Source organism: Seriola dumerili, unplaced genomic scaffold (genome assembly GCF_002260705.1).
Source record: "Seriola dumerili isolate Sdu_G_001 unplaced genomic scaffold, Sdu_1.0 BDQW01000025.1, whole genome shotgun sequence".
Classification (NCBI taxonomy): Eukaryota; Metazoa; Chordata; class Actinopteri; order Carangiformes; family Carangidae; genus Seriola; species Seriola dumerili.
In genome coordinates, this window is record NW_019174280.1 from 10,597,522 (window position 1) to 10,622,302 (window position 24,781).

At 39.7% G+C, this 24,781-nt stretch overlaps 1 protein-coding gene and 1 long non-coding RNA gene across 2 annotated transcripts in view; both read right to left on the reverse strand.

Moving 5' to 3' along the window:
- itsn2 (intersectin 2) overlaps positions 1 to 12,038 on the reverse strand; it is a 40,411-nt gene extending 28,373 nt beyond the window's left edge. The window contains exons 1-2 of the mRNA XM_022765457.1: positions 12,000 to 12,038; positions 5,936 to 6,007 (exon numbers count right to left, since the gene is read on the reverse strand). Coding sequence (XP_022621178.1) covers positions 5,936 to 5,942 — 7 coding nt within the window. The 5' untranslated portion in view covers positions 5,943 to 6,007; positions 12,000 to 12,038. The remainder of the gene's footprint in view (positions 1 to 5,935; positions 6,008 to 11,999) is intronic.
- A 6,589-nt stretch (positions 12,039 to 18,627) lies between these two features.
- Positions 18,628 to 24,373, reverse strand: LOC111216441. The gene is made up of 3 exons (XR_002664915.1): positions 24,322 to 24,373; positions 20,020 to 20,141; positions 18,628 to 18,929 (listed from the first exon to the last, which is right to left on the reverse strand). It is a non-coding gene; the product is annotated as an uncharacterized LOC111216441 (long non-coding RNA).
- Positions 24,374 to 24,781: the final 408 nt, after the last annotated feature.

A 24,781-nucleotide genomic window follows, 5' to 3' on the forward strand; every position in this document is an offset into this window, starting at 1 on the left:
AAGCCCTGGACTATACCGGGTTTTATTTATGCCTGCTGGTGCAACATTAAGTACTAAATAACAGAGCAGTTAACTGAGATTTTTACAGAAAATATTATCTTCTATTCTATTATCATCTCTGAGGTCAAGAGAGACCATGAATGTCGTTACAAAATTCATGGCATACACCAAGCTGGTGGACTGAGCGACCGACAGATGACAAAGCAGCACTGCTACCGTGACTAAAAAGCAATCAGAACCGCTACAGAAGCTCCAACAAAGATGCAAATTCGCAAATACACACAAACCACACATATATTACAAGTACTGTAATAATACACAATGTCAACAGATGTTACTGGTGCAACTAGAAAGGAACATGATTACACAAAAATCTAACTTCATAACTTTAATAAATGTAACAACATCATTTGTAAGGAAGAAAAATATTCTACATAAAAAGAGGAAAGCTGAACAATTTTAAACCATAATGTGTTGGCTGTGCTTCACTTGTAAACACATACAAATGCAGTGACACATTTAAAGTCCCCAGAGCAGAATAGCAAATACAGAGTCTTTTTTTACCTCACCATCCAAAAAGTCTGCATAATTTCCATCCCAAATGAGATCTCCCTCAGATGAAACCACTCTTAACCAACTCCCGACAATGATTAATATATAAAAATGCCCTGTCAGCTTTTTTGCACTCTGCTCTAGTCTTGCATATCTCAAGGTAAGTTCAGGGTTGGCCATGAATTAAATATAAAGTCAAATGTGCTGCATGAGGGGTATGAAACTCAATTCTTACTCGGTTTCATAAGATGTCTTTAATAGCGGGGGATGAAAGATTATCATCAGAGCTGATAATCAATTAATCATGAGGGAATCCATGAAATTAATCAAATCATAACACAATCAGGACATACTCAAAAGCTTTTCCTTCACTGCTTTCCCATAACTTTAAAGCTGTGAAGTAATTTTGAAGAAAAGAATCGACTGTGTGGACATTGTGCACTGACGCATCCGTCCATATGGCAGTAACTGAATGACAGAGATGTAGATAAGGAGACAAAGACACATAATGAGTCCAGACAGCGGCGCTAGAGAAGGAGAGTGATTCAGTGAGTGGAGACACGAGGTTTGATGTAAGAAACAGCCAGGTTTACAGCTGTAAAGTGAACAGTTGAAATGTCTATCGGCCTTTTATATAGTTCACTTCCTAACCACCTAGTCTTTCTCTGCTCGACAGCGACAGACTGGCCTCCCTGATGCCACTGGTTGTTACCATAGGAACCACAGTGGTACACCCCCAAACAAAATGTTTACGCAGACCTTTCAAAGCAGTGAGTGTTGAATTTGTTGAGAATTTGTCCTGCAAAGTATTCTGTTTCTATCAGCATAAGCCCATCTTTGGTTTGAAACACCCTTAAACATCTTGGTATTAAAAAATATGATTTACGAAGAGATACTCAAAAATTCTAATAAATAGCTTAAAGAAACTAAATTAAACCCCAAACTGTAACCTCAGTGAAAGATTTTGACAGAAAATACTTAAAAAATACTCTAAAATCTCAAAATCTAATTGGAGGCAACATTTAAGATATTTAGGAGAGTTGGAGAGTTGTCTTAAAAATTAATGGCAAGGCAACATAAAAATAAATATGTTTGTACAGTGCACACAACGATGAAATCAACAGAGGTGCATGTAATTCAATCTACAAGTGTCTTTCTATCTGTGTATAATAAACTTAAAGGAAAGGAATTGAAGGAAAGAACAGATGAAAATTACACTGGAGCAGGAAAGAAACACAATCCTCACTGTGGAAAATCACAAGAAGTGGGTCAAAATTAACATTACAGCTCGTTAAATGGACTGACTTTACAGATGTTTTTAGGCCTTGGTACTTTGTTTTTTAATAGAATGGCACTCAGTAGATCATACCTCCACCAAAGCCAAACAATCCGACATTTCTTTTGTTATAGCTTTATTTATTGATTGATTTAATCCTTATGCAACACAGCTGTATGGTTTTATTACCTGTTGTGTGAAATGCTGACATCAGCATTATTCAATTCATACAGCTCTACAGCTGTATGAATTGTCTCAGTGCTATGTCGCAACCGCTATTGTTGTTGTGTAATTGTATTAGTTGCATATTGAATGAAATACTGATGTAAGCATTCCTAAATGCAGCTGGTGCCATATGCTCTGTTACTATTAATAATAAGCACAAGTCTGTGTGTAATGCAGATTCAGCATTTTCTTCCACCAGATCCGGAGGAATATTAGCAGTTACACCTCATAGATGTCAACACCATAAAGATGTCTGATCCATACATCCTGAGAAACTAAAGAAAATGTGGAAAAATGCTAAAATAAAAGTGTTTTATAAAAAAAGCACCAAAATTGAATGGGCTCTGCCCTGTCCCGTGCCCATCCCTCCACCAAGTTTGGTGCAAATCCGTTCAGTACTTTTTTTGTGTAATCCTGCTGACAAATGAACAAACAAACAAACCAACAAAAAATCAGACGCAGGTGAAAACATAACCTCCGTGGCGGAGGAAATTTTATGGTCTACGCATATAACAAAGACAAACATACGATAATACTAATTTAAATATGACAATATCATATTCACTGTTAGTACCAACAGCAGTGTGCTTGCACCATTATGACTCTGATTCTTATCCCAAAATGTTTGTAACAGAGGATATCTTACAGAGGAAATGATTATCTCTCAACTTTTCATCTCAACATGAGCAACCATTCAATCATCAGGGGAGAGTAAGATTCCTCTTCTTTCTTATCTCTGGTAGATGTAAAATATTCAGAAAGGATGAAAACTGTTTTTGTAGTATGGTAGTTTTGTTACTGAATATTACTGGGAAAAATAAAATTCTTTGGGATGTTATGGATGTATGTCTTTATAGACCTGGTATCCATGCTGTAATTTTTTCACCAGCTTCAGGAAATACCATCCTGCCCATGGTGGAAATTCCTCCCCAACACTAACCCAAACAACCCACTGGCTTTTGTTGACCATATACAGACACGTTACACATACATCTCTGAGGAATGACACAGGGGACGGCTGACCTTGAGTAACAGCACAGTATGTAGCCAAAAGATGAAACTGGAGCAACTGTAGAGTTTAAGAGAGGAAGATTTAATTTTTCAAAAGATGTATGAACAGATACAATCAGAAAACTGCCAGCTGTTCACTTCACTGAGAAATGTCAGTCTGTTGGCAAACACTGTGGCTGATTGGCTTCAGACAAACTCTCTCTACCCCACACCACCACAGCAGCACCTGTTCAGGTACATGCTTTTTCCCTGACAAAGCCAATGTTAGCAGCCCGACCTACTTCTGGCACTGTCAGCAAAATGCAGCTGTTGAGAAGGAGAAAGTAATTAATCTCGCACAGAGATGTGAGTATTCTTCACGTTGTCTCGTTGGCTTCGACAGACCTCATTTAGAAGCTATTGTAAGTGAGAAAGGGAGGCGATATTTAGTACAGTGCCACTGGGACATGTAGCTAGCATGGCCACATCCACAGGCCTGTCAGTTGAATCAGCAAGAGCTGAATGCTCTGTGAATAAGTGGGACACTGCAAAGCTTCTTACAACGGCAGAATCCGTAGGGGTCTTCTGTGGCTTGATACTTGTGTTGGACACATATGGCCACTCAAAGTGAAGCCAGATAAAAAGCAAAGCAAAATTTCTGAATTTCTATTGAATAAAAACTATGACGTGTGTATGAGGAGTATATGTCTAAAATCTGTTCAATTAACTCCTTTTTATTTACATGATGTAAACACAGGATCACAAAATGGCCTAAGAATTTGAGGCTTCAAGTTTTCAGGGTTCAGGAGTCCGTCTGGTTGTTTGATATTCATTCTTTGATTATTCTCATATTTTTGAGCGGTAACCAATTTCTGGCGGAGTTACATGAGAAGGTGGATAACACTCTGATGTTTGTACGGTAAATACGAAGCTGAAGCCAGGAGACAGTGAACTGGGGAAACAGCTAGCCTAGTTCTGTCAAAAGGTAAAAATCAGCCTACCATCACCTTTACAGCTCAGTATCTAACACATTATATCTGGTTTGTTTAATCCGTACAAAAATCCCATGTTAAAATGATAAGTTGTGGATTTTATAAGTGATATGTGCTGAACTTCTTCTTAGCCAAACGCAGTGACTTCCTGCGGTCATGCTGTCACCGCACAGGGACGACTTGGTGTTTCCCTGCAGTCAGTCTTTATGCTAAGCTAACTCCTCTTCTAATTGCCAATCTATTTCTTTAATGCAGCTTCTTGCTTCATACTTATTTCTTCCACAGTTTTCAATTACAATTTTCACTTCTTGCAGGCCTCCACTGCAAATTAGAATTTGTTTGTATAGTTAAATAAAAATATTAAAGTCAAAAGATAACCCTGTATCTACATGTATCCATCTGGATGCACGCTGTCATGGCCGCCTCCTGGACTTCAATACAAAGAGGAACATATAAAACAGCTTCCTGCACAGCAACCTAGAAGCCAGACCCACAGCAAATACACAAGAGCCCTTCAGCCAATATTGAGACAGTATAACCATATCCATCCACAGACGTGGCCTGTGTAGAATTTAAACCAACTGTACCACACTTCACCTCCTCAGCAGCTGCAACACAGAGAGCCTCTGCCTTGTGTGGCTTTGGTTTCCTTTGTCAGTCTGTGTGCTGTTGTCTAGGTGCTACACAGTCCTCAGAGGAGATGCTTGAGTCAAACCTCCAGACACCCAGCGCAGGTCCTCTGGGGGGGAAACCATATCACTGCTTTCATGGCTATTTACATATCAAACACTTCACCTGGGAGGACAACTTGATGTTTCAGATAGCTACAGTGGATCAACAGCCTCTGCCCGCTGCAGCATTTCAGTCTACACAAACACACACTCCTCTACTTGTCTAGGAGTGTTACATACAGTCCACCTGTTTTGGAAATTCAATGACTAATGACTTTACAATTGCCTCATTGCAGATTCACTATTAATGAGAGTGCAATAGCACAAAGAGCTCATCCTCCCATACTGTTCTTTTCCATGGAGAAACTCATCACATACTGATGTTGTGTTTCTGAATTGCTTTCTCCAGTGTCTATCTGAATAGGATTAAAGCAGAGAGTGTACTCATGGGGTTTGGCAGTTTGTTAAAGAGAAGAACTAGTCATGTGGACAAGATGCATCTGACAAACACACAAACACACACACTTTCTCCGAGGCATTTCTAATAGAGGCCCTTATGGAGCTGCAACTGCGGTTGCATGATCAAAGGCTGGAGACCAGAGGATTCACACATATACACACACTATTGACCGATTCTGTCCATACCAAGGACAAAACAGATGTATCAACTTCAAGACTGAGAAACAGAGGCAGTCTCCAAAGACATACACCAAAATAGCTCCTGATTTGTAGAAAATTAATTGAAAGTAATTATTCTTTCATGACCTCTTTGCTGAGGAGGTTTATACAACATGCAGCAACAATGTCATGAGATCAGAGATGGGTTCAGTTAAAGTCTGATCTTTCACTTCAGCGCCAGATCAATATCCTATTAACAAGATCTGAGGGTTCTCAGATCTCGTCTTCACAACGAAGCACTCGGTACAGTTGGGACAAACAATCCCACAGTACGCAAAAGGAGTTCAGAAATCAAAACATCAGACTGAAACAATTGCACTCACTTATTCTCGCTTATTGGTCAGCTGTCTCTACAGTTTCTACATTTTGTTTTTCTTTTTTTTTTTTGCTTTTGTCCATTCAAGTTCATTTTCAGCCTGACCCCCCTCCCCGAAGTGCATGTTTCCCTCCTTCGGACAAAGACATCACACACACACACACACACACACACACACACACACACACATATATATATAAGACACACATATATATATACAACAAAGTGTTCTTACCATTCATGGCTGCAGGTGGAGAGCACGAGCAGAGAGGGAAGTCCTCTACTCAGCTGGCTAGCTCTCAGACATCTGCAGAGAAAGAGAGAGAGAGAGAGAGAAGGATGTGAGTGTAATTGTCTGAGTGTGTGTGTGTGTCACAGAGCAATGGGTATAAGTGAGGAACGCGAGCATGCATGTGTGAGTGAAAAAGGGAACAGAAAAGATATAAATAAATATAAATAAATGAAAAAAAATCTCATCTCCCTGTTAACAATGCAAGGAAGGCACGGGGAACAGCTAACACGGGGAGGGATGACAGAGCGAGGGAGGGACAGAGAAGGGGAAATAAAGAGAGAGGAGGGAGATGAAATGACAGAGAGAGGGGAGGATGAGGAGGAAAGAAGGAAGAGCAGAGATAGAGACAATGCCGAAAGGGAGAAGTAGGCAAGAGAAGGACAGATAGTTGAAGGATACAGAGGAGGGAGGAATGACGGTGGTCTGGGAGGAAAGCAGCATTTATCATTGTCTGCTCTCAGATCACAGATGGCGGCTCAAGCCAGCAGTCTTTTGCAAATCTTGGTGTGTGTTTATTTCTCCACTGGTAATCTTTTATGACATTTGGGTTTATATGCAAGTACCATCCAATCCGTCTTTGTCTTTTATTAGAAACACACATATTTGTCTCATTATTAGGAATATAATCATTTGACTTGATTAGAAATATAAATATTTTTTCTTATTAGGGCTAAGAGTATTTGTCTAGTAAGAAAAATAAATATTGGACTTTATATTTTTCCTATTAGGAATATAAATATTGATCTTATTAGAGAATATGATTCACTTGCAATATATATACTTGTCAAATTAGGGATATAAATATTTGTCTTATCTGGAATATAAACGTTTGTCTTATTAAGAATAAGAATGTTTGTATCTGCATCACACAACATATACAAAATTAAGATGTATGGATGTATTGAGTGCAGTCTGCATCCACTGTGGGCAGGGAGCCGGGCCCACCTGATGAGATTCCTCTGTACGGTCTCTGGCAGACTCCCAGGAAGTAGAGAGGACAGATGAGCCCATGCAGGTAATACTGTTAAATTGGAAAATGGGCCCTGTGTGTACTAATTTTTTTTAACACCATAGTAAACCCTGCAATGTAAAAATCCTCAGCAGGTGGGGCTCTATGTCTAGTCCATCGTTTCATGTCTTCTACGTTTTTTCTTTCTGTTAATCCTCTTCCTTTGCATTGCTGTTGTTGCTGAATCATTTTTCCAATTCAACTGCTCTGGCAATAGACTCCACATATTCTTGATCATTCATGCGCGCCACATCTTCAAATTGAAAATCTACACCTCTTTATAGGGGTATTTTTCTTCCTTTTTCCACACTAAGCTCAGTTTCCTGTTCCTGCTCTTTCTCGTTTCATTATTCTAGCAACTCTTTCAGTCCCGTTCTTCAGATTCTATTAGTCCGTCCACTCAGATGTAGCCCTTTATTTCCTCGTATCTATCTATCTATCTTATCTATCTACAAGCCTATAGCTAACAAGCAGGGTTTCTCCTCTGCTGTGATTCCTGTCAGCTCTAAGCAACCTCCTCTCTGCTTTCACTAAATCATTCCTACACTTTTTTCCTCACTTCACTCTGCACTCCATCTTTCTCCATTTCAGCTCCTCTATTTCTTTTTCATCCCTCATTCGAACATGCACCCCCTCTTATATGATTAACACCCAATTTCTTTCATCTCTTGCTCTCCTTCTGCTGTTGTTACACTAATGCTCCATCACTGGCTTCCCTCCTTTCCTGTGAATTCCTGGAGTGGGGACTGTGGTTGTTGTAGTATAAATCATTCTCTGCACATGCCGACACTGCCAATTACTTAAGAGCAATGAACCGCTCACTGTGGCGTGTGCTTCTGCATGCACTTGAATATATGTGCTAGTGTGCAAGCTCACACACAACATAACCAATAAGCAACCCCCACAAACAAGTGAACAATAATGACACTTCAAGTCCAAAACCATGAATTCATCCAGGAAAATACAAACTGCAAAGCCACAAAGAAACTCTTGTAGATCATATTAAAGTAAGAGTCAGACTGCGTGTTTAGTCATCTTTATTTGTCATTGCGTCATGAACTGGGATTTTAGACACTGTATCCACCCTAAGTTCTTAGCCTGTTTCAAACAAGCTAGCTGAATTCTGAGTGTATAGATGCTCCCTCAAAAATACCACAATGGAATGAAAACAGTAGTGTCAATCCCACAATGCAATGCTCTGCATTTTATAGGTACAAAAATTGCCATTGTGCGACTCTATAGCTGACAGTGATGATGCAACATGATGATGAAGTAAGTGTCTGAAATCTAAATTTACTGTTCACTATAGAGTAAATTAGTGTTTCTATTATTTTGTCCACCCCATTTATATAAATGAGGGTATGGTAAATAACAGAGACATCAATCATGTGGCAGCATGTGCAATGCATAAAATCATTCATGTGGTCAGGGGGTTCAGTAAATGTTCACGTCAAACATCAGAATGAGGAAAAAATGTGATCTCACTGACTTTGACTGCAGTATGACTGTTGGCACCAGACTGATTTGGATTTGACTATTTCTGAAACTGCTGATCTCCTGGGATTTTCACACCCAACAGTCTCTAGAGTTTGACTCAGAATGACGCAAAAAACAAAAAAGAGCCAGAGAGCAGCAGCTATGGAGACAAAAATGCTTTGATGAGAGGTCAGAGGGGAATGGACAGACTGGTTGGAGCTGACAGAAAGGCTACAGTAACTCAGATAACCACTCTTTACAACAGTGGCTAGCAGAGCAGCATCTCAGAATCCACAACACATGCGACCTTGAGCCAGATGAGCTAACAGCCGAAGACCACGTCAGGTTCCACTCCTGTCAGTCAAGGACAGAAATCTGAGGCTGCAGTGGACACAGGCTCACCAACACTGGGCTGATGAAGACTGGAAAAACGTAGCCTGGTCTGATCAATCTGGATTTCTGCTGAGGCAGCAGATGGTCAGAATTTGGCATCAAGAGCATAAATCCATGGAGCCAACCTGCCTCAGGTCAACAGTCCAGACTGCTTGAGGTTGTAGAGCCATGTTTTCTTGACACACTTCATGCCCCTTAATACCAATCAATCATGGTTTGAATGCCACACCCTATCTGGGTATTGATGCTGACCATCTTCAAATGGCTACTTCAGCATCATAACCCTCCATGTCACAGAGCAAGTCGTCTCACACTGGTTTCATGAACATGACAGTGAGTTCAGTGTATTTCAGTGAAGCCAAGCAGATAATGACAGAATATTCATTATTGGGTGAACTGTTCCTTTACACTGTATGTCTAGCTGACATAAGATGAATTCTTTTAATAGCCCTCTGAGGTATACGGGTGTGCATGTGTAAATATACTGTATGTGTGCTGCTTACCTTCCTTAATGCAAACACTTTGTATGAAGGTATTAAGCAGAGTCACATCCGCCCTCATACACAAACACTTTTGTACCCTGAGGTGTGTGTGGTTTCAAATACAAGATAGTATCTCCTATTGGCTACGTTAGAAAGTTTTCCTTGTTCAAACAGGACACATCCTGGATGAAAAAACAACACAACAGAAGGCTCAGAGGACACCCTCTACATCAACACTGACTGCACCTTCACAGAGTCACAACAAAATGTTTCATTCAATTTGCCCTAAATACCCCAAGAGAGCTTGAAAGAACTTGAGCACTTCTGAAATGTCATTATGCATTTTTGATTTGATTTACCTCGTAGCTCACTCTCTGATGATATGACGGACGTTATGTTGCAGAGAGATACTGGAATTTAAGTGCCACTTCAAGTCAAGCCAGCACTAGTCGAACTTCTGAACATCATTTGGAACAAATGTGATGCACAAAATCACTATTATTTGTTCATATCAGGAAAAATAAACTAATTCCTGTATCCATGTCATAAGAATCAATCATATTGTACCTTGGCTCTAACTATCAATCTATTGCACCAAACATGACTGAACTTTCAAACTACTAGTTTAATTTGTTGAAGGTGCTTCGGGGCATCACAACAAGGCGGAAAATGGTGTACCATCCATCCACCTCGTATGTGGGTCCCTGTTGCAGTGGCAGTGGCCAAAGCAAAGCATCCCTGACAGCCTTGATGGTGCGCTGATCTTTAGAAATGCTACATGTAGCTCTTTCAAAGTTTTTGATTTGGGGAACAGTGCAAGTCACTTTGAGGGCCCACTGCACCGAGGGAGAAAATGAATCAAAAGAACCTTTGACTCTGCCCTGCATGCTGATTGACACCTGTGTGCACCGCACTGGACCAGTCGGATGTCCGTATCAATGCAGCGGCCTGTGTGCATGAGTGTGTCTGACACACACTTCTCACACAGAGGAGGACCCTGTTCTAGCAGACACAGCCCAGGAAGCTTTGCTGAGCCTGAGGAAGAAAGACGCCTGTGTGTCTGTGTGTGTGTGTGTGTGTGTGTGTGTGCTTGTATTTTCTGCCCATTCACAACAGCAAAGAAACACACGGATACAAAGACATCCACACACCTTCCCCTGTTGTGCTGCAGGTGAAAACAGGGACGCTTTCACCATAAAGAGTAATTCTTATATTTATCCTTTTGGTACATATGTGGGTCAGCTCGAGCAATGATACACCAAAGCCTCTTCTTCCTCAATGCTCCCCTCCCCCAACTCTTAAAATGCACACTCAGCAGCATATCCTACCTCACATTCTTACCTGTGTACCTTTGTGCACAAGAAATTTACTCTTGATTCCAAGAATAATGTCAAATTGTTAAAAAAAAAAAACTGTCACATGAAAATACACCCTGAATGCCCTTTATGTGCATGTGTGTGTTATGTAAGGCTTTGTGTCTTGGCAGGTGGATATGCAACAGTCCCTGGGACCGGGCCAGATGCCATCGGAACTACAGTTTAGATGGACTTTGCTACTTCAGCAAAGAAAGCCTCCTCTTTCTGTTTTCACTGAGAGCAGCAGAACACACACACACACACACACACACACACACACACACACACACACACACACACACACACACACACACACACACACACTAAGCAAGCAATCTCTTTAATTGGTCTATACTGCATTGAATGAACACAAGCATACGTAAACTGCTAAACTTGCACCAGTCATCTCATACAAGAATGGAAAACTGCACTGACCTTAAACAATCTGATAAAACCTCTCCACATCAAACGCTTTATAGCTGGTGACAGTTGGATAACAATTGCATCTGACAGGCTTCAAACAACAGGTCAAGCTAGTATTATATTCTTCGTGCTATTTTTTGGGGTTTTTGTAGATATGAGTAAGTTGAATGTTTAAGTGGCAATCTGTTATTTCCTGTGAACACACCTTCTCTTTAAATAGACAGTGTATTTCAGGGGAAAGGAGTGATTATACTATGGAGTTATATTTTATGGTATAAGACAATAAAGCCATTTTTTACTGTCTATAAAGACATACTCAAAGCTGCCTTGAAATCCAGAATTACAATCGCCAAGAAACATATTTCCAGTACTCATCACACCATACATTCAAAGCACTTGATACTGTAAAAGGCAGTGTATTGTCTTGACAACAAAAAGGCATTTTTTAGCCCATAGCCTTTTCTTCGGTCACTTAAAAGACTTCTCTTTAAATCTGAGTTAGGCTATTGATTAAAATGCATTTAGCCGTATTTAGACAATTCACATAAGGTCTGAAGAACCTATTTTTCCAACCAGATGGGGTGTTCTCCATCTAAAACGGAGACAATAGGCTTTCTCATTCAGGGTTTAGTGGCAGGTTTCATATTATAGGGTGGTCAAATAATGAACACATTCACTGCAGCTAACGAAACCACACTGTTAATAAGCTACCCTGCCTCGCCTTTTAATTTTAGGATTTAATAAAGCAGGACATCCCACTTACCTTCCAAGAAAAGGTTAAAAAAAAAACAAGGTCAGCAGCGACACTGCCCAGCACGTGTAACATTTTGTCCTGTCCTGTTAAACATTTGAATGATTTGGTCATTTACCTGTTGCAGTAGTGAAGCGGCGGTAATCCGACATCCAGGCTGGCAATCTAGCTGCTGAAGAGGGAGGTACTGATCCAGCAGCCGGGGCGGGCGTGGACTGGAAATGGGCGTCTCCAGAGAGTCAAGTCTGACAGAATTACACATAAAACTTCCGGGCATAACTTTCAAAATAAGGCTAATTGAGGCTCATAACTACGGCAACATTTTAGTTGTGGCCTACCACAGATAAAACCAGATGAGGGGAGACTCGTAATTGAACTAAAATTCCCCTCCCAGTATCTTTTATAAATCTGGTCTTTAAATTAATTGACTTATACTGTGGTGTCTATCAAAAACTAATACATACAAACGACGATATAATAAAATACGCCGGGAAGTTTGTCCAATGTATGTATTGTATGTTATGTATGTATATATGTATGTTATCACTTTGTCTTGTCCTATTAAACTTAAATAAAAAAATAAAAAATAAAAATAAAATAAAATATGCTTGTAATTCAATTATTCACTTGTTCCATTAATGGAGTCATTCTGAGAAATATTTTACACACACATTGCTTATTTTCTTGCTATAGGATTTATTTTTTGATAACTGGGAAGATCAGATTAATTTCTTTACGTAGTAATGTAATAACGTTTAAATTTCCTTAAGTAAGCTATATTAAGAGATATCTTGGTACAGTATAAGATTAAGTTTACCATCTCCCACGAGTAGGCTTTTAAAAATAGTTTGTATGCGTGTCAATATCTCACTGTAAATTTTACTCATTTGTATTTTTAATAGATATATATAGATATAGATCATCATCGCGTGAACATGTGCCACATTCTGTTTCAACACAGCAGTACACAAGTCCAAAAGTGATGTACTGTCATACAGAAGCGCTACCGCTTTGACTTAGACTTTTAAAAGATTTATATTTTGAAGGCACAACCACTTGGTCCCTGACCGTTTGTTGACGTTTTGAGCAAGTGGTTGTTGCCATATTCCTGTTGGACGCTGAATATATGTTTCATTCACATTAATTACTGGGATGCACATTTTTGTACATTATTTTTTTTTAATCAAAGTCTATGTGAGGTTTAACATGTAAATCTGTTGGGTAAAATTTGCATCATTTCCTCTTTTCTTATAAGCCCATATGATAAGCCCATATGATGAGGTAACAGTTAACTGTATATATTTGCATCTCCCTGGTTTATGAGGTAAAAGAGTCTCAAACGGCTTTGCTGCCCTCAGAGAGAGCAAGAAAGCTGCTGGTCTGGAGCACCACCAACAGCCCAGTTTCAGTATTACAGCTACAATTCATCCATAGGCCTCTCTTTTAGATCATAGTAAAGAACTTGGAGGCCATTCAACCTAGCACTATGATCTTTATCTACAGTACACCATGTTTTAAGGTTCAGCTGAATAGAAAAATATTGAGAAACTAAATAATAATTACATTTCTGAAAATTCTTTTAAACTACACAAATGCATCATAATCAACACCATTTCATTGTGCCAAAAAGGGCTGACAAGATAATACCAGTCTTTTGAGGTATCTGAGAAAAAAACACGCGACCAGACAAGATATTTTCAAAACTTTATATAGAATCTATTAGAGTAATAAACAATACAGTAGTTCTAGGTATTTTTCCTTCTATAGTGTTTTACTGTATTATAAGTGTATGAAAATAAACAAGCACTGTTACATCATCTTTACCTATTTGTTTCATAAGTTCAAGACATGACCAAACATCTTCTGGTCAGTGTGTAGTGATGCTTTTTGAAAAATTATCAACACATAAAACAGTATTTATATAACAATGAATGGTCATAAAAAACACTAATGACACTAAATCAATAAAGTGGAAAAACATGTAAAAACAAAAAGAAAGGAGAACATAATCTCACACCCATAAAAGTAGATTTCTGTGTTACATGATGCTGATTCAGATTTGTATGAACTTCTTACATCTTACTGTAACAATGGCTGAGCACAGATGGAAAAAAAGAAAGCTAAGTGTTAAGTTTTTCCCTTTTGGGCCAATACTTTTTATTCAATCAGCTTTAGGCTTTGAATAACTAGATGAAGTATGCAGCTCTGCAGCTTTGCAGCGATTCATCAAATGCATTCTCTTAGTTTTATAGAATTTAAGAAAACTCCATTCAAACTTTAATCTTCGTTGCCAATCCAATCTTATTGATTTTTTAGTGTAAAACACCAGTCGCATGTAAACCATCATTTACATCATTAGGAATCTTGCTCCTGCTTGATGTCTTCACTTTGTGATTGAAACATCTCCACAATGAAGACTGGCACATGTTTTTGCTCCTCTTTGATCAATGTATTCTCAGTGTCCTGACATATGGTTACCATGGAGTATCCCTGGGATCCTGCTGCTTCAACTGGGATTTCATACTTGACATCCTCAGTGTCACATTCTGTTTTCACACTGCTCTCAGTGTTTGGACATATGGTTAGCATAGAATATCCTTGTGATAATTGTGGTTCAGCCAGGATGTAATAGTGGGTATCCTCTGTTTTTGATTCTGTTTTTATATTTCCTTCAGAGTCTGAACATATGGTGAAAGTATATGGGGATGGGGATCCTGCAGCTTTACCTTGGACTAAATACTTGACATCGTCAGTGCTTGGCTCCGTTTTGACATCCCCACAATCTGTATGATATTTTTCCTCAGTGACTAGTTCTGGTTTCATATCGCCATAATGTGAACCATTTTCCTCCTCTTTGATCTGTAAGTTTCCCTGGAGAAGACTGTCACAACCGCCACTCACTGGACTCCCAGCCATCTGCATTATTGTCACAGGATATGTTTGTGACTTTGTGTCCTCCTCCTCAAACAATAGTTCCTCATTAGTTTTGACATCAAGGAAATAGACACGATTGACATCTGAATGGTATCTGATTTGCCGCACAAATCTACCTTCTCCATTAGTTGTCTTGTCAGGTTTTTTAACAGAAGATTCAGCACTTTTCTCATTTTGTCTCTCTTGTATGTACCTTTCTGAGGCCTCAGGATCAAACACAAATGGTAATTTGAAGACCTCATCTGCTCTTTCTAGATTTTTCCGGTAGTGTTTGACCATGGTTTTGACCTTGGTTGCAGTAGCTATAGAAAATTCCCACCGCCTGTAGTGCTGTGAGCTTAGATCAAAGTTATAGTCAAGGATGTCATACAAAATATCTGGGAAATAGTGTCCTACTTTCTTGACTGCAAATCTATAGATCTCCACCACTGCAGTTCTACTCAACAGCCTTAAGTCCAGTTTTTCTTTGTCCCCCGATTGTGATGTCACATCTAGAAGGAGACCTATCTCTGAGCACACTGGAAAACGCTCTCCTCTAATCCCCCGAGGTCTCTTTGGTTTTACAACATCCATATTACCACTTGGCAGTGGGGCTTGTTCCTTTGTTTGCAGTGCCAACTTTCTTTTTTTGGTTGTTTCCTTCCTTTCATTTTTCTGCATGGCAGATACTTCTTTCAGTTTACTTGCATCTCCAGGATCTTTGTGAGGATATGGCTGAACAACAAAAACTTCACTGAACCATGTGGGCCCTTTATTATGTAGCGCCACCATTCTGTGGAACAGCAGTGCAGGATTTATATCTTGGCTCTGCATGCCAAAATTAAAGTTGTGTTCGAGAACATCATTTATTAGCTTATGTTTTGTTCCACACAATCTTTTAGCAAAATGAGCCACTTCAATCATAGTACCACGTGTCAATACACGGGGGTCAATTTTATCTTTTGGTTTGTCTTTGTCCACACATAGGCTTAAACCTATTTTCTTACAGAGCGGGTAACTGTCCATTATTTTCTCCTCTGCTACTTGAAAAGCAGGAACGGGTGCCTTTGCAGACTTCTGTGCTGTGCAGTTTTCTTCAGTAGAAACTGTGTCAGTCATGGCATGTGGACGAGGATGCAGCAAGTGGTCAGGGTCAGATTCATCCTGACGAGGCTTAGAATTTCTGTCTTGATAACATTTGTGACAATATTTAGTTTTTGGATAAGATGATTTTTCTATGCTTTTTGAGTCAGGGAGATCAAAACGAATTTTCAGGACTCTGGATTTTCTATTTTTTAATCTCAGAGTTCTGAATTTGTCCAAAACTTGCTGTGCAAAAACACTGCGACAAAGCTCATTGTTCAAATTCAGACGAAAATTGTACTCCAGTATCTCTGTGATGAAATGCTTTTGGGCTGATTGCAGTGCTGTAGCAACAGTGTTTATTTCAACCATGATGCCATTGGTCAGTAATTTTGGATCAAGATTTTGTTTTACTCCAGATCCCACATTGAAATCAATGCCCAATTTCTTACATCTGGAAAAAGAATAAAATAGGCAATGTTCAACATGAGGCACTGAGAGGATCTGTTGAATTTGGTTAGTCCGCAATTTCCAGAGTACTACATTGAGCTCATTTTCATGGTTATTGTCGGTGGAACTCCCTACATTTTGGTCTATGATTTGTGTCTGGGAAGAGCTAGTACTACATGTATCAACATTTGGGTTGTTCTGGCAATCCATCACCATTGATGAGAAATCTTTCATTGAGTGTTTTATTTTCTTGGAGGCTGTTATACAGGTTGAAAGATTTTTTTGCTCCATTATGATAGGGATTTGAGTGAGAATAGTTTTAGCGAGGTCAGAGTCTCCATTTTGCCAATCAAGATCAAAGTTGTGTCTGAGGATATCAAGACAAATCTGATCAAATGTTCCACACAACTTTTCTGCAAAGTTTGTCACTTCAGTCATTGCCCCATTGGTCAATTTGTTGATCTCAAGTTTTTTATTTGGCTGACTGCAGATTACATTTAGCTTCAGACCAATGTCCTTGCAGAAGGGATAGATGTCCACCCTGTGTTCTTTATTTTCAGTGTGAGAATCAGGAGGATGCATGGGAGCAGCATCACACTCTGTTGTTCTCGATATGCTGCTGACTTCAGGGTTGACACTGCCCATGCTCCAACTGGCCATGTTGACTGACGACACAAGACCAGGAAGTTCAAAAACCTCTTTTGAAAGTTTGACTGCATGTGCACTATTTTTAAGCTGTCTTACTCTATTCATAACTTCACATGCAAAGGTTTTCCTATGGTTTTTGCTCCAAAGGCCAAAGTCAAAGTTGTACTCAAGGATCTCCATGATGAAATCTTGCTGGGATGAATTAATTGCTAAGGCAAATTTAGCAATTTCAAGCAGAACTGAAGTAGTTAAAGAGTCAACACTTACGTTTTGCTTTGGACCAAATCCAACATTGAATTCCAGGCCAAATGACTTGGACTTTGTGAATGCTTTGTCTAACAAGGAGAGGATTTGTTGTACACGGTTCACACGCAGCTTCCACATGTTGCTCTCCGTTTCCATTTCCTTTTCTTCCATGTCACATTTGTATGGCACAATTCTTGGAATCTCTGTCTTCTCTTCATCTCCACACTGTCCTCTTTCATCAGGCTGACTTGCAAATATTGGGTTCACGTTTGAGTTTAAATTTGGTAAACTGGATGAACCATCTGTGGTGGTGAGGAAAGGTTCATGTGTATCCACACAGCTTGATTCTGATTCACTATGGATGTCAGAACTTGTTGGGTTTTTTAAGTCATCTTCATTTTCATCATTTTCTGAATCTGTGGCTTCGTCTGAGTCTAAAGGACACATGTAGTTGTGGTCACTCTCCACTGTTCGACGATTACATAAATCAGTATGATGAGACAGTGTGTTTGTCTCTCCCTGTTCAGCCTGTTCTGTTCTGCGTCGTTTGGTGACGTGTTCTCTAGTTGTTGAAAGAGCTCTTTTTTCCCGTTTACTTTTTAAATCAGACTGCCTTTTTTTGCTCACTTCTTTAAATTGGTACAGTGGGGCTCCCACACTGGACAGAGGTGATCCTTTTTCAAGGGGATTTGTCTGAAAGGAAAATGGCTCACTTTTAAACTCGGGACTGATTTTGGTTCCAGTGGTAAGAAGTTGCTTCTTCCTTTTCTGCAGTTGTAATATTGTGAACCAAACTTGATTTTTTTCCTGTTGACATTTAAGATCAAGTTCAAAATTATGCTCCAACACACTGAAAACAACAGATCTGTAGGATGCAGTCAGTGCTCTAGTGAACTGTACTAGTTCTAACATCATGCCCTTTGTCAGTAAACCTGGATCTAGACTTTGTTTTGACTCAACATCAAGGCTCAGACCAATTTCCTCACAACAAGGGAACGATGGAGGAACATCGTCTTTCAGTTCTTCTGTTGACTGAGGCTCTGAACACTCTAATTCATCGACATCATCACTGTCATCAGCATGTGGTCCATCCATCTCTTCCATCTTCATATAGTCTTTAGATGGTGCTTGTGAACACTTCAATTTGTCTTCATGTTCACTTTCATCCATGTCATCTATGTCCACCAGGAAACAGTCAGTCTTATATTCTGTAGATGCCATGTTCAGCCCACTTTTGTTGTTGCTGGTACATTCTTCCTCAGATGACGTGTCAAAGAGAGTAAAAGCTTCATGTTTATCTTCAGGAGGTTTTCGTATCAGGTGTCTGACTTTGTGCAGAAGTTGAGAAGTAAACTCAATCCGCTGTTGCTCGCTTTTCAATCCAAGATCAAAATTGTTCTCCAGAATATTTGTGATAAAATGCCATTTATTCCTCTTTACTGTTTCAGCAAAGTCACAGACCTCTAGTATGACACCATTTGTCAGTGAATGTAAATCCAATTTTTTCTGTGTGTTGGATCTAACATTAAAATCTAGTCCCATTTTATTGCTGTAATGGAATGGTTCTGGATGTCTTGAGTACTTCTTTACATGCTTAATGCGCCACTGCCATACTGTGTTGGCATCCATCTTTTTATTGTCTTTCAGACTGCCAGTGTCCCCGTCGTCCATCCTCAGCGATCTTTTTGATCTTCTATGGCTTCCTTGCCTGTATGTAGTTGAGGGGGGAAACTTATAAATGATAGACACCATATCTTAACCGTAAGTTATACGCATTGTAAATGTATTAATATCAAATTTATAAGACTCAAGTAACAGATAATTTAGAGTTATAGCTTTTTAATAAGAGGATTTTCGAGATTGTCTCTTTCTTTTTGGACTACTGATTAAATAGAAAAAAAGTCATCACTTAAGTACTCTGGTTACTTGTGATGATATCTTAACGTGTTCTTGGCAATCAATTGGTCAATGATTCAAACAGAATAGATTAAACAATATAGGAAACAATCATTTTAAACCTGTTATTATTTTATGTAGCAGTATGGCAATGTATAATGAATTTCACAGCTTCATTTCTCTCACAATGTATGAAATTTGTTACATAACCAAAATGCCAAGTGGAAGGAAAGTGATGAGCATTTTTAGAGATGAGCTGCCTCAATGCATATTTACTTTTACCAGCAATTCGCATGGAATTTGCAGATTTTCTTTAGGGCAACTGGATACTTCGTAATTAATTAATTTCCATAGCTGACATCATGCAACCCTAACTGTATCACTTACAAGTAACCACCGCTTACATACAATAGTTTGCACATATGTAGATGTTTACTGAGAAAAGGTGTAAGTGCAAAGCTTGATTTTAGGATTTTAAGAATCGATAATGGATCATACAAATGAAAATTGCGACAAATCAGAAAATCTAGCTTAGTGCTACTGTACTGAGATATCTCTCTCCCTCCTTCTCTTGGTCTCTCTCTAATTACATACATGAAAAACTAAGTTAAAGGAGATAAGCCAAGTCGAGAATACATGAAATTCATTTCAGATGAGCAAATGGTTGGCGTTCTTAGGCTTGGCAGTAGATTCTAGAGGAAGTGAAGTCAATTACCCTGTCAGTATGTATTCCCTCTTACCTGAAGCTGCACCTAACCTTATCTCTCAAAGAGTCTCAAAGTATCTCATGATTATTAAACCTGACACTAACTCACCTTATTCAATTATCTTTGCTTACTCATGAGAGTTGGAATGTAATATTAAACACTGAGCAAATATACTGTGTTGAGCGTGCTACTTACCTTGTAAAATGTAATCAGCTTAACTATGACTTGCTCCAACATCTCTGGCCCACACTTCATATTGGCATCCTAGTTGGACATCCATCCAATGGGTAATGGGATTGTGCTGGTTCAGTGTCACCCTGAATGAATCAAGTTTGATATTTGTCAGTTCATGCGTGAATTGTTTCCACAGCACTCAAAAAAGACTGAGAACAGCAGTAGCCCCATTCGTGACTGTGTCATACACTATGTGCGAGACCATCTTGGAAGCTCCTATTGGAAAACTAACAGATGTGGGGCAGCTAACCAGATGTACATTTTCAAACCAACTAAATAGCCCAGTTTCTTTGGCCTCTCTCTTGTAAATACAAAAAAATACTACTCATTGTTGCGGTAAAAATACCCGCTACAACCAACTACCACTCGCTACAGCAGTAGGACAGGGTTGGGTGTAAGAGCCTTAACAGTAGTAGTAGTCACCTTATAATTGCTTAATAATATGGTCGTTCAATGTTTCACAGATTTCCAAAGGAAAGAACTGTTTGACAGCAAGACAAAGCGGGAAAAACATTCAAAATAAAGCGTTCACTTAAACTGATATTAGCTTTTTTCTGTGGGCTTTGTTAAGTGGCTAAAATATGTTTTTGCGAATGGCTCCATCCACAGCAGTACATCACTGAACTTCTATGCTGGTGCTCCCAACAGACTGACTATAGATGAGTATCTCCCACAACCCCATGTCAAACAACCCCAACTATCACTTTAAGGGCAGCAAAACAGATGTGATTGTAACACCCAGAGTCAGCTGACATTTGACTCCACCTACATCTAGTGAGGTGCCACCAAAGGAATTGAACAACAGGGCCATATTCCAGTAAGGCGGTGGACGACAATCAAAGTGTGAGTAAAGCAGCTGGGATAAATATATTAAGAGTAACCAACTATTTACTTTATCATTTTTATCCTTATGAATACACAACCGTGGTCCTGAGACTGCCCCCATAGGTTACTGCAGGAATATAATATTGTCGGATCTTATAATCAAGAGCTATGCTATATATTAGCAACATTAAACTACTAAGTTATGGCGGCAGGGATATTCGTAAATTAGTATCAATAGTACTGTCCGGTTATTTTTATACTTTAAATAACTATTATTTCATACTGTATACTACAGGCTATCGATTAGTTTATTGCCCATTGCCTTGATCTTTCATCTCTGGGGAAGAGGAGCTGAGGGAAGAACAGCCTGCCATTTTCAGATGAAGGTAAGATGCTATGGAATACTATAATTACTGCACAGAATACCCGAAACTCAAGTCCAACTCTATATATTGCCAGATGTCTTTTCCACAAGAAAATGCAAAGCAATAGGACTAAAGCTGTTATTAACAGACTGGATACCCAAATGGTGACTAAATGTTAAGAGGCTGCATTGTGTTTTCTGCTAACTCTCCACATGTGGGTGAGACGCTGATCAGCTAGGATGCAGAGCTGACACTAGACAAGGCCATGGACATTGCTAGCTCACATGAGTTAGCACAGGCACAGCTAAAAGAAATAGTGGGCACAGAGACCACAACAGCCATTATGCCGTGCACTCAGTAAGCAAAAGACCAGACGCAAGATGTCAGAATAGCATTCAACCTGCTATGCAAAGAAAGTTTAATGCAGCAAACAATGAAAGCAGCCGATGTGGAGTACACACAGCATGAAAGAGCTCTGCCCAGCTAAAGCAAAACAATGCCTGAAATGCAAAAATCTCATTTTGCAAAAGCATGCAAAATAAATTCCCAGCACAGACAAAAACTCACAGGAGAACTGGGCACACTATCAGGGAGATAGATGCAGATGAGGAGCAGGAGAAGCTGTACATTGATGGCCTCCATAATTGAAAACACAAATGAAAGCAACAGTAAATGCCCTCCCTGAAAACATATGCAACACACTGTTCCAAAACACAATCTTAAAGCCACCTATATATAAGCACACCACTTATGGAAGAGCAGCAAAGCCAGGTTCGCACCATGGCTCTCATCTTTTGTAAAGGAAAAGACATTGTCTACCTTCCTGGCTCAGGTTTGAAATGCACAGCAGTAATACTGACAACTTAAAGAATATTTATAGTTAGGTTTACACCTACGGGCACATTGTATGTTTAGGAAGAGTCCAGTAAATGTTCATAAAGGTGTACAATAGAGTGACCGGTCTGTTCTGATAAGAAAAAGCATTGGCCAATGTTTTGTGTGAGTACCAATATGGCTGGATAATCAACCAGTTATAACACTGATGTTGCCATCCTTCCTTCACAAGTAAGCCTGAGAGCAAAAATAACACCACTCGTGCACTGCACGTGGCTTTCCGGTTTATCAGAAAAAAATAATCACCTCATGTCAAGTCCATCAAGTGCATAATTCCATCCAATCACAACAGAGGTACTGTATAACCTATATGAAGTGATTTCATGGACACAGGTTAAGCTCATCTACCAATTTTACAATCTGGGGATAAAATATCATCATTGAAACACACCTTTTGAACACAATTCAGTATCATAAATTGTAGGCTAAGGCCTATTTCTGCAATTTTACTTAAGTCAAATAATTATTGAAGACATCAAAGTAAGTGGGACACCAAACGAAATCAACACCGCGCACCATTAATAGCGCTGTTTTTCATACCACTGTCTCAATATCGTGCGTAAATCCTCTTCATATATGCCCTGCAATAAACCAATTTTGCCTGCTTATTATGTGAGGCCTGTTAGGCAAGGAAAAGGCTGAGTGAATTAGTGCGCCGCTCCCATCTCTGAAAAGAAGTAATGGCACAAATCACAGCAGTAAAGATATTTTATATAATATGGTGTGATGTGTGAATGAATCTTCGGGTGATTAAGAAACTGTGGACAAATTTAGAGAATTAATGGTTAACACTGTGGCACATTTACCCGGCCGTTAGAATGATTGCCTCTCTGCAGAACCTCATGTCATGCATGTCTCTTATCTTTGTGAACACACAATATATAAAAAAAATGGCTTTCTGTGGGCTGTATTCTAATGTTCCACTTGACTTATCAGAAGCACGTTTTCAGCACATTCTGCTTGTGCATAACCGGCTGAACGTATGCACCCTTAAAATAACAGCGACTTCAGACCTGGTTTTTGCTGGTCAATCGCTTTCAGCGGCATCAATGAATGCATCAACATCAATGCGCCTGACCATTCCTCCTTTTGAGACCAACACGCCCATGGACTTGCTATTTAAGCAACTTGGGAACTGAACGGGTAAAGGACAACTGCGTCAGTCAGAAACGAGCAAAGACACCTGCGTTGCGCTTTGCGCCGGGTATAAGATAGGATCCTACAAATACGGTACTGCAACTGCAGTTCTGGTATCAGCTTCCAGTGCTTGCACTCGCTAGGCGGCGCTGGCGCTAAAAAGTAGGGTCCTGGAATCTGCAGCCTTCGGCCTCAGGAGGCAGTAATGAGCCCATTATGGCTTAGTGCACCACAATTAGCAAACAAGACGGAACAGCAGAAACATACTTGGACAAGTCACACAAAGGTGATATATATATCCAGAGTGTTTTCAGACAGTATTTTTCGGTTTTGCAAGATGAAAAACTCAAAAGACAAGGACAACCTGTTGGTTTTGCTAATGTACATTTGGTTTTCTGGCGCTTTTCTGTGGGACTGTCCAGGACTGTTTCCCGCGCAGTGAATGAGGCAGTCTTGAAATAGGTTAAAACAGCAGCGGAATCTAATGTTTAAAATACACATTTAAAGAGTATTTGGTCACCAATGTTTATTTAGACGAAAATAAAATTACGTTTAAAAACACGAATAAAAACTTTACCATTGCCTATACATCCCCACCCCACCCCGGAATGAACGTCATCTTCCATTTATCACCTTTTAAATCCCCCCCCCCCCCCCCTCCCCCCCCCCCCCCCCCCCCCCCCGCCTCCCCCCCCCCCCCCCCCCCCCCCTTTACTCTCAAGCACTGCAATATAGCAAATAAAACTGCAATGCAAGAAGTAGGCTAATGATGAACTTAGTCTAGAGACATGAAAATGTTTACATGCACTGTAACAATGGTGCAGCGGTTAACTTCTTTCTTGTTACCACGGCAGCCTGTAACTTACAAAACAACAACAACAACAACAGTCGAACAGCACTGTTACTAACTCCGTAGACTCAGGTCCAACCACGATACCTCCCACCCCTCTCTCCGGTCGCTACTATACAGTCGACTTCTTTAGACAGAGGCTCAATCTCCGCCATGATCGAAATAGGACGAAAGAGACGGGGACAGACTTACCAAATGATGCACAGCCGTTGTTCTCACTTGTAATCACCACACGAGGTTTTTACAACAATGCCTTGTCATTAAACTGCGACTAAAATCTCCGGACTGTGAGACACGATCCAAAGTTCTAGCCGGAAGTAGTGAAGAGCAAAGCCTAGCAGGAAGTACTGAGAATAAAGCACGGGGACTTCAAAATAAAAGTGTACAAAAAGCGATCCGTCAAGTATTAGATTTCAATGCCTACCAATCAGCATTTGAAATAAGGTTTTAATTATAGAATTTCATGAGTGACTTTTTCCTCACTTTTCCAGCTTGGCATCGTACACCTATATATATCCTTAAAAACAAATACGTGAGGTTTTATGGTCTCAAGTGAAAAAAATAATTACAATGTGCTTGCTACAGAGGAATCTGAAAAAGACCTTGTAATTACAAGATCGGGATGAGGATCTCGTAATCATGAAAAAAATGG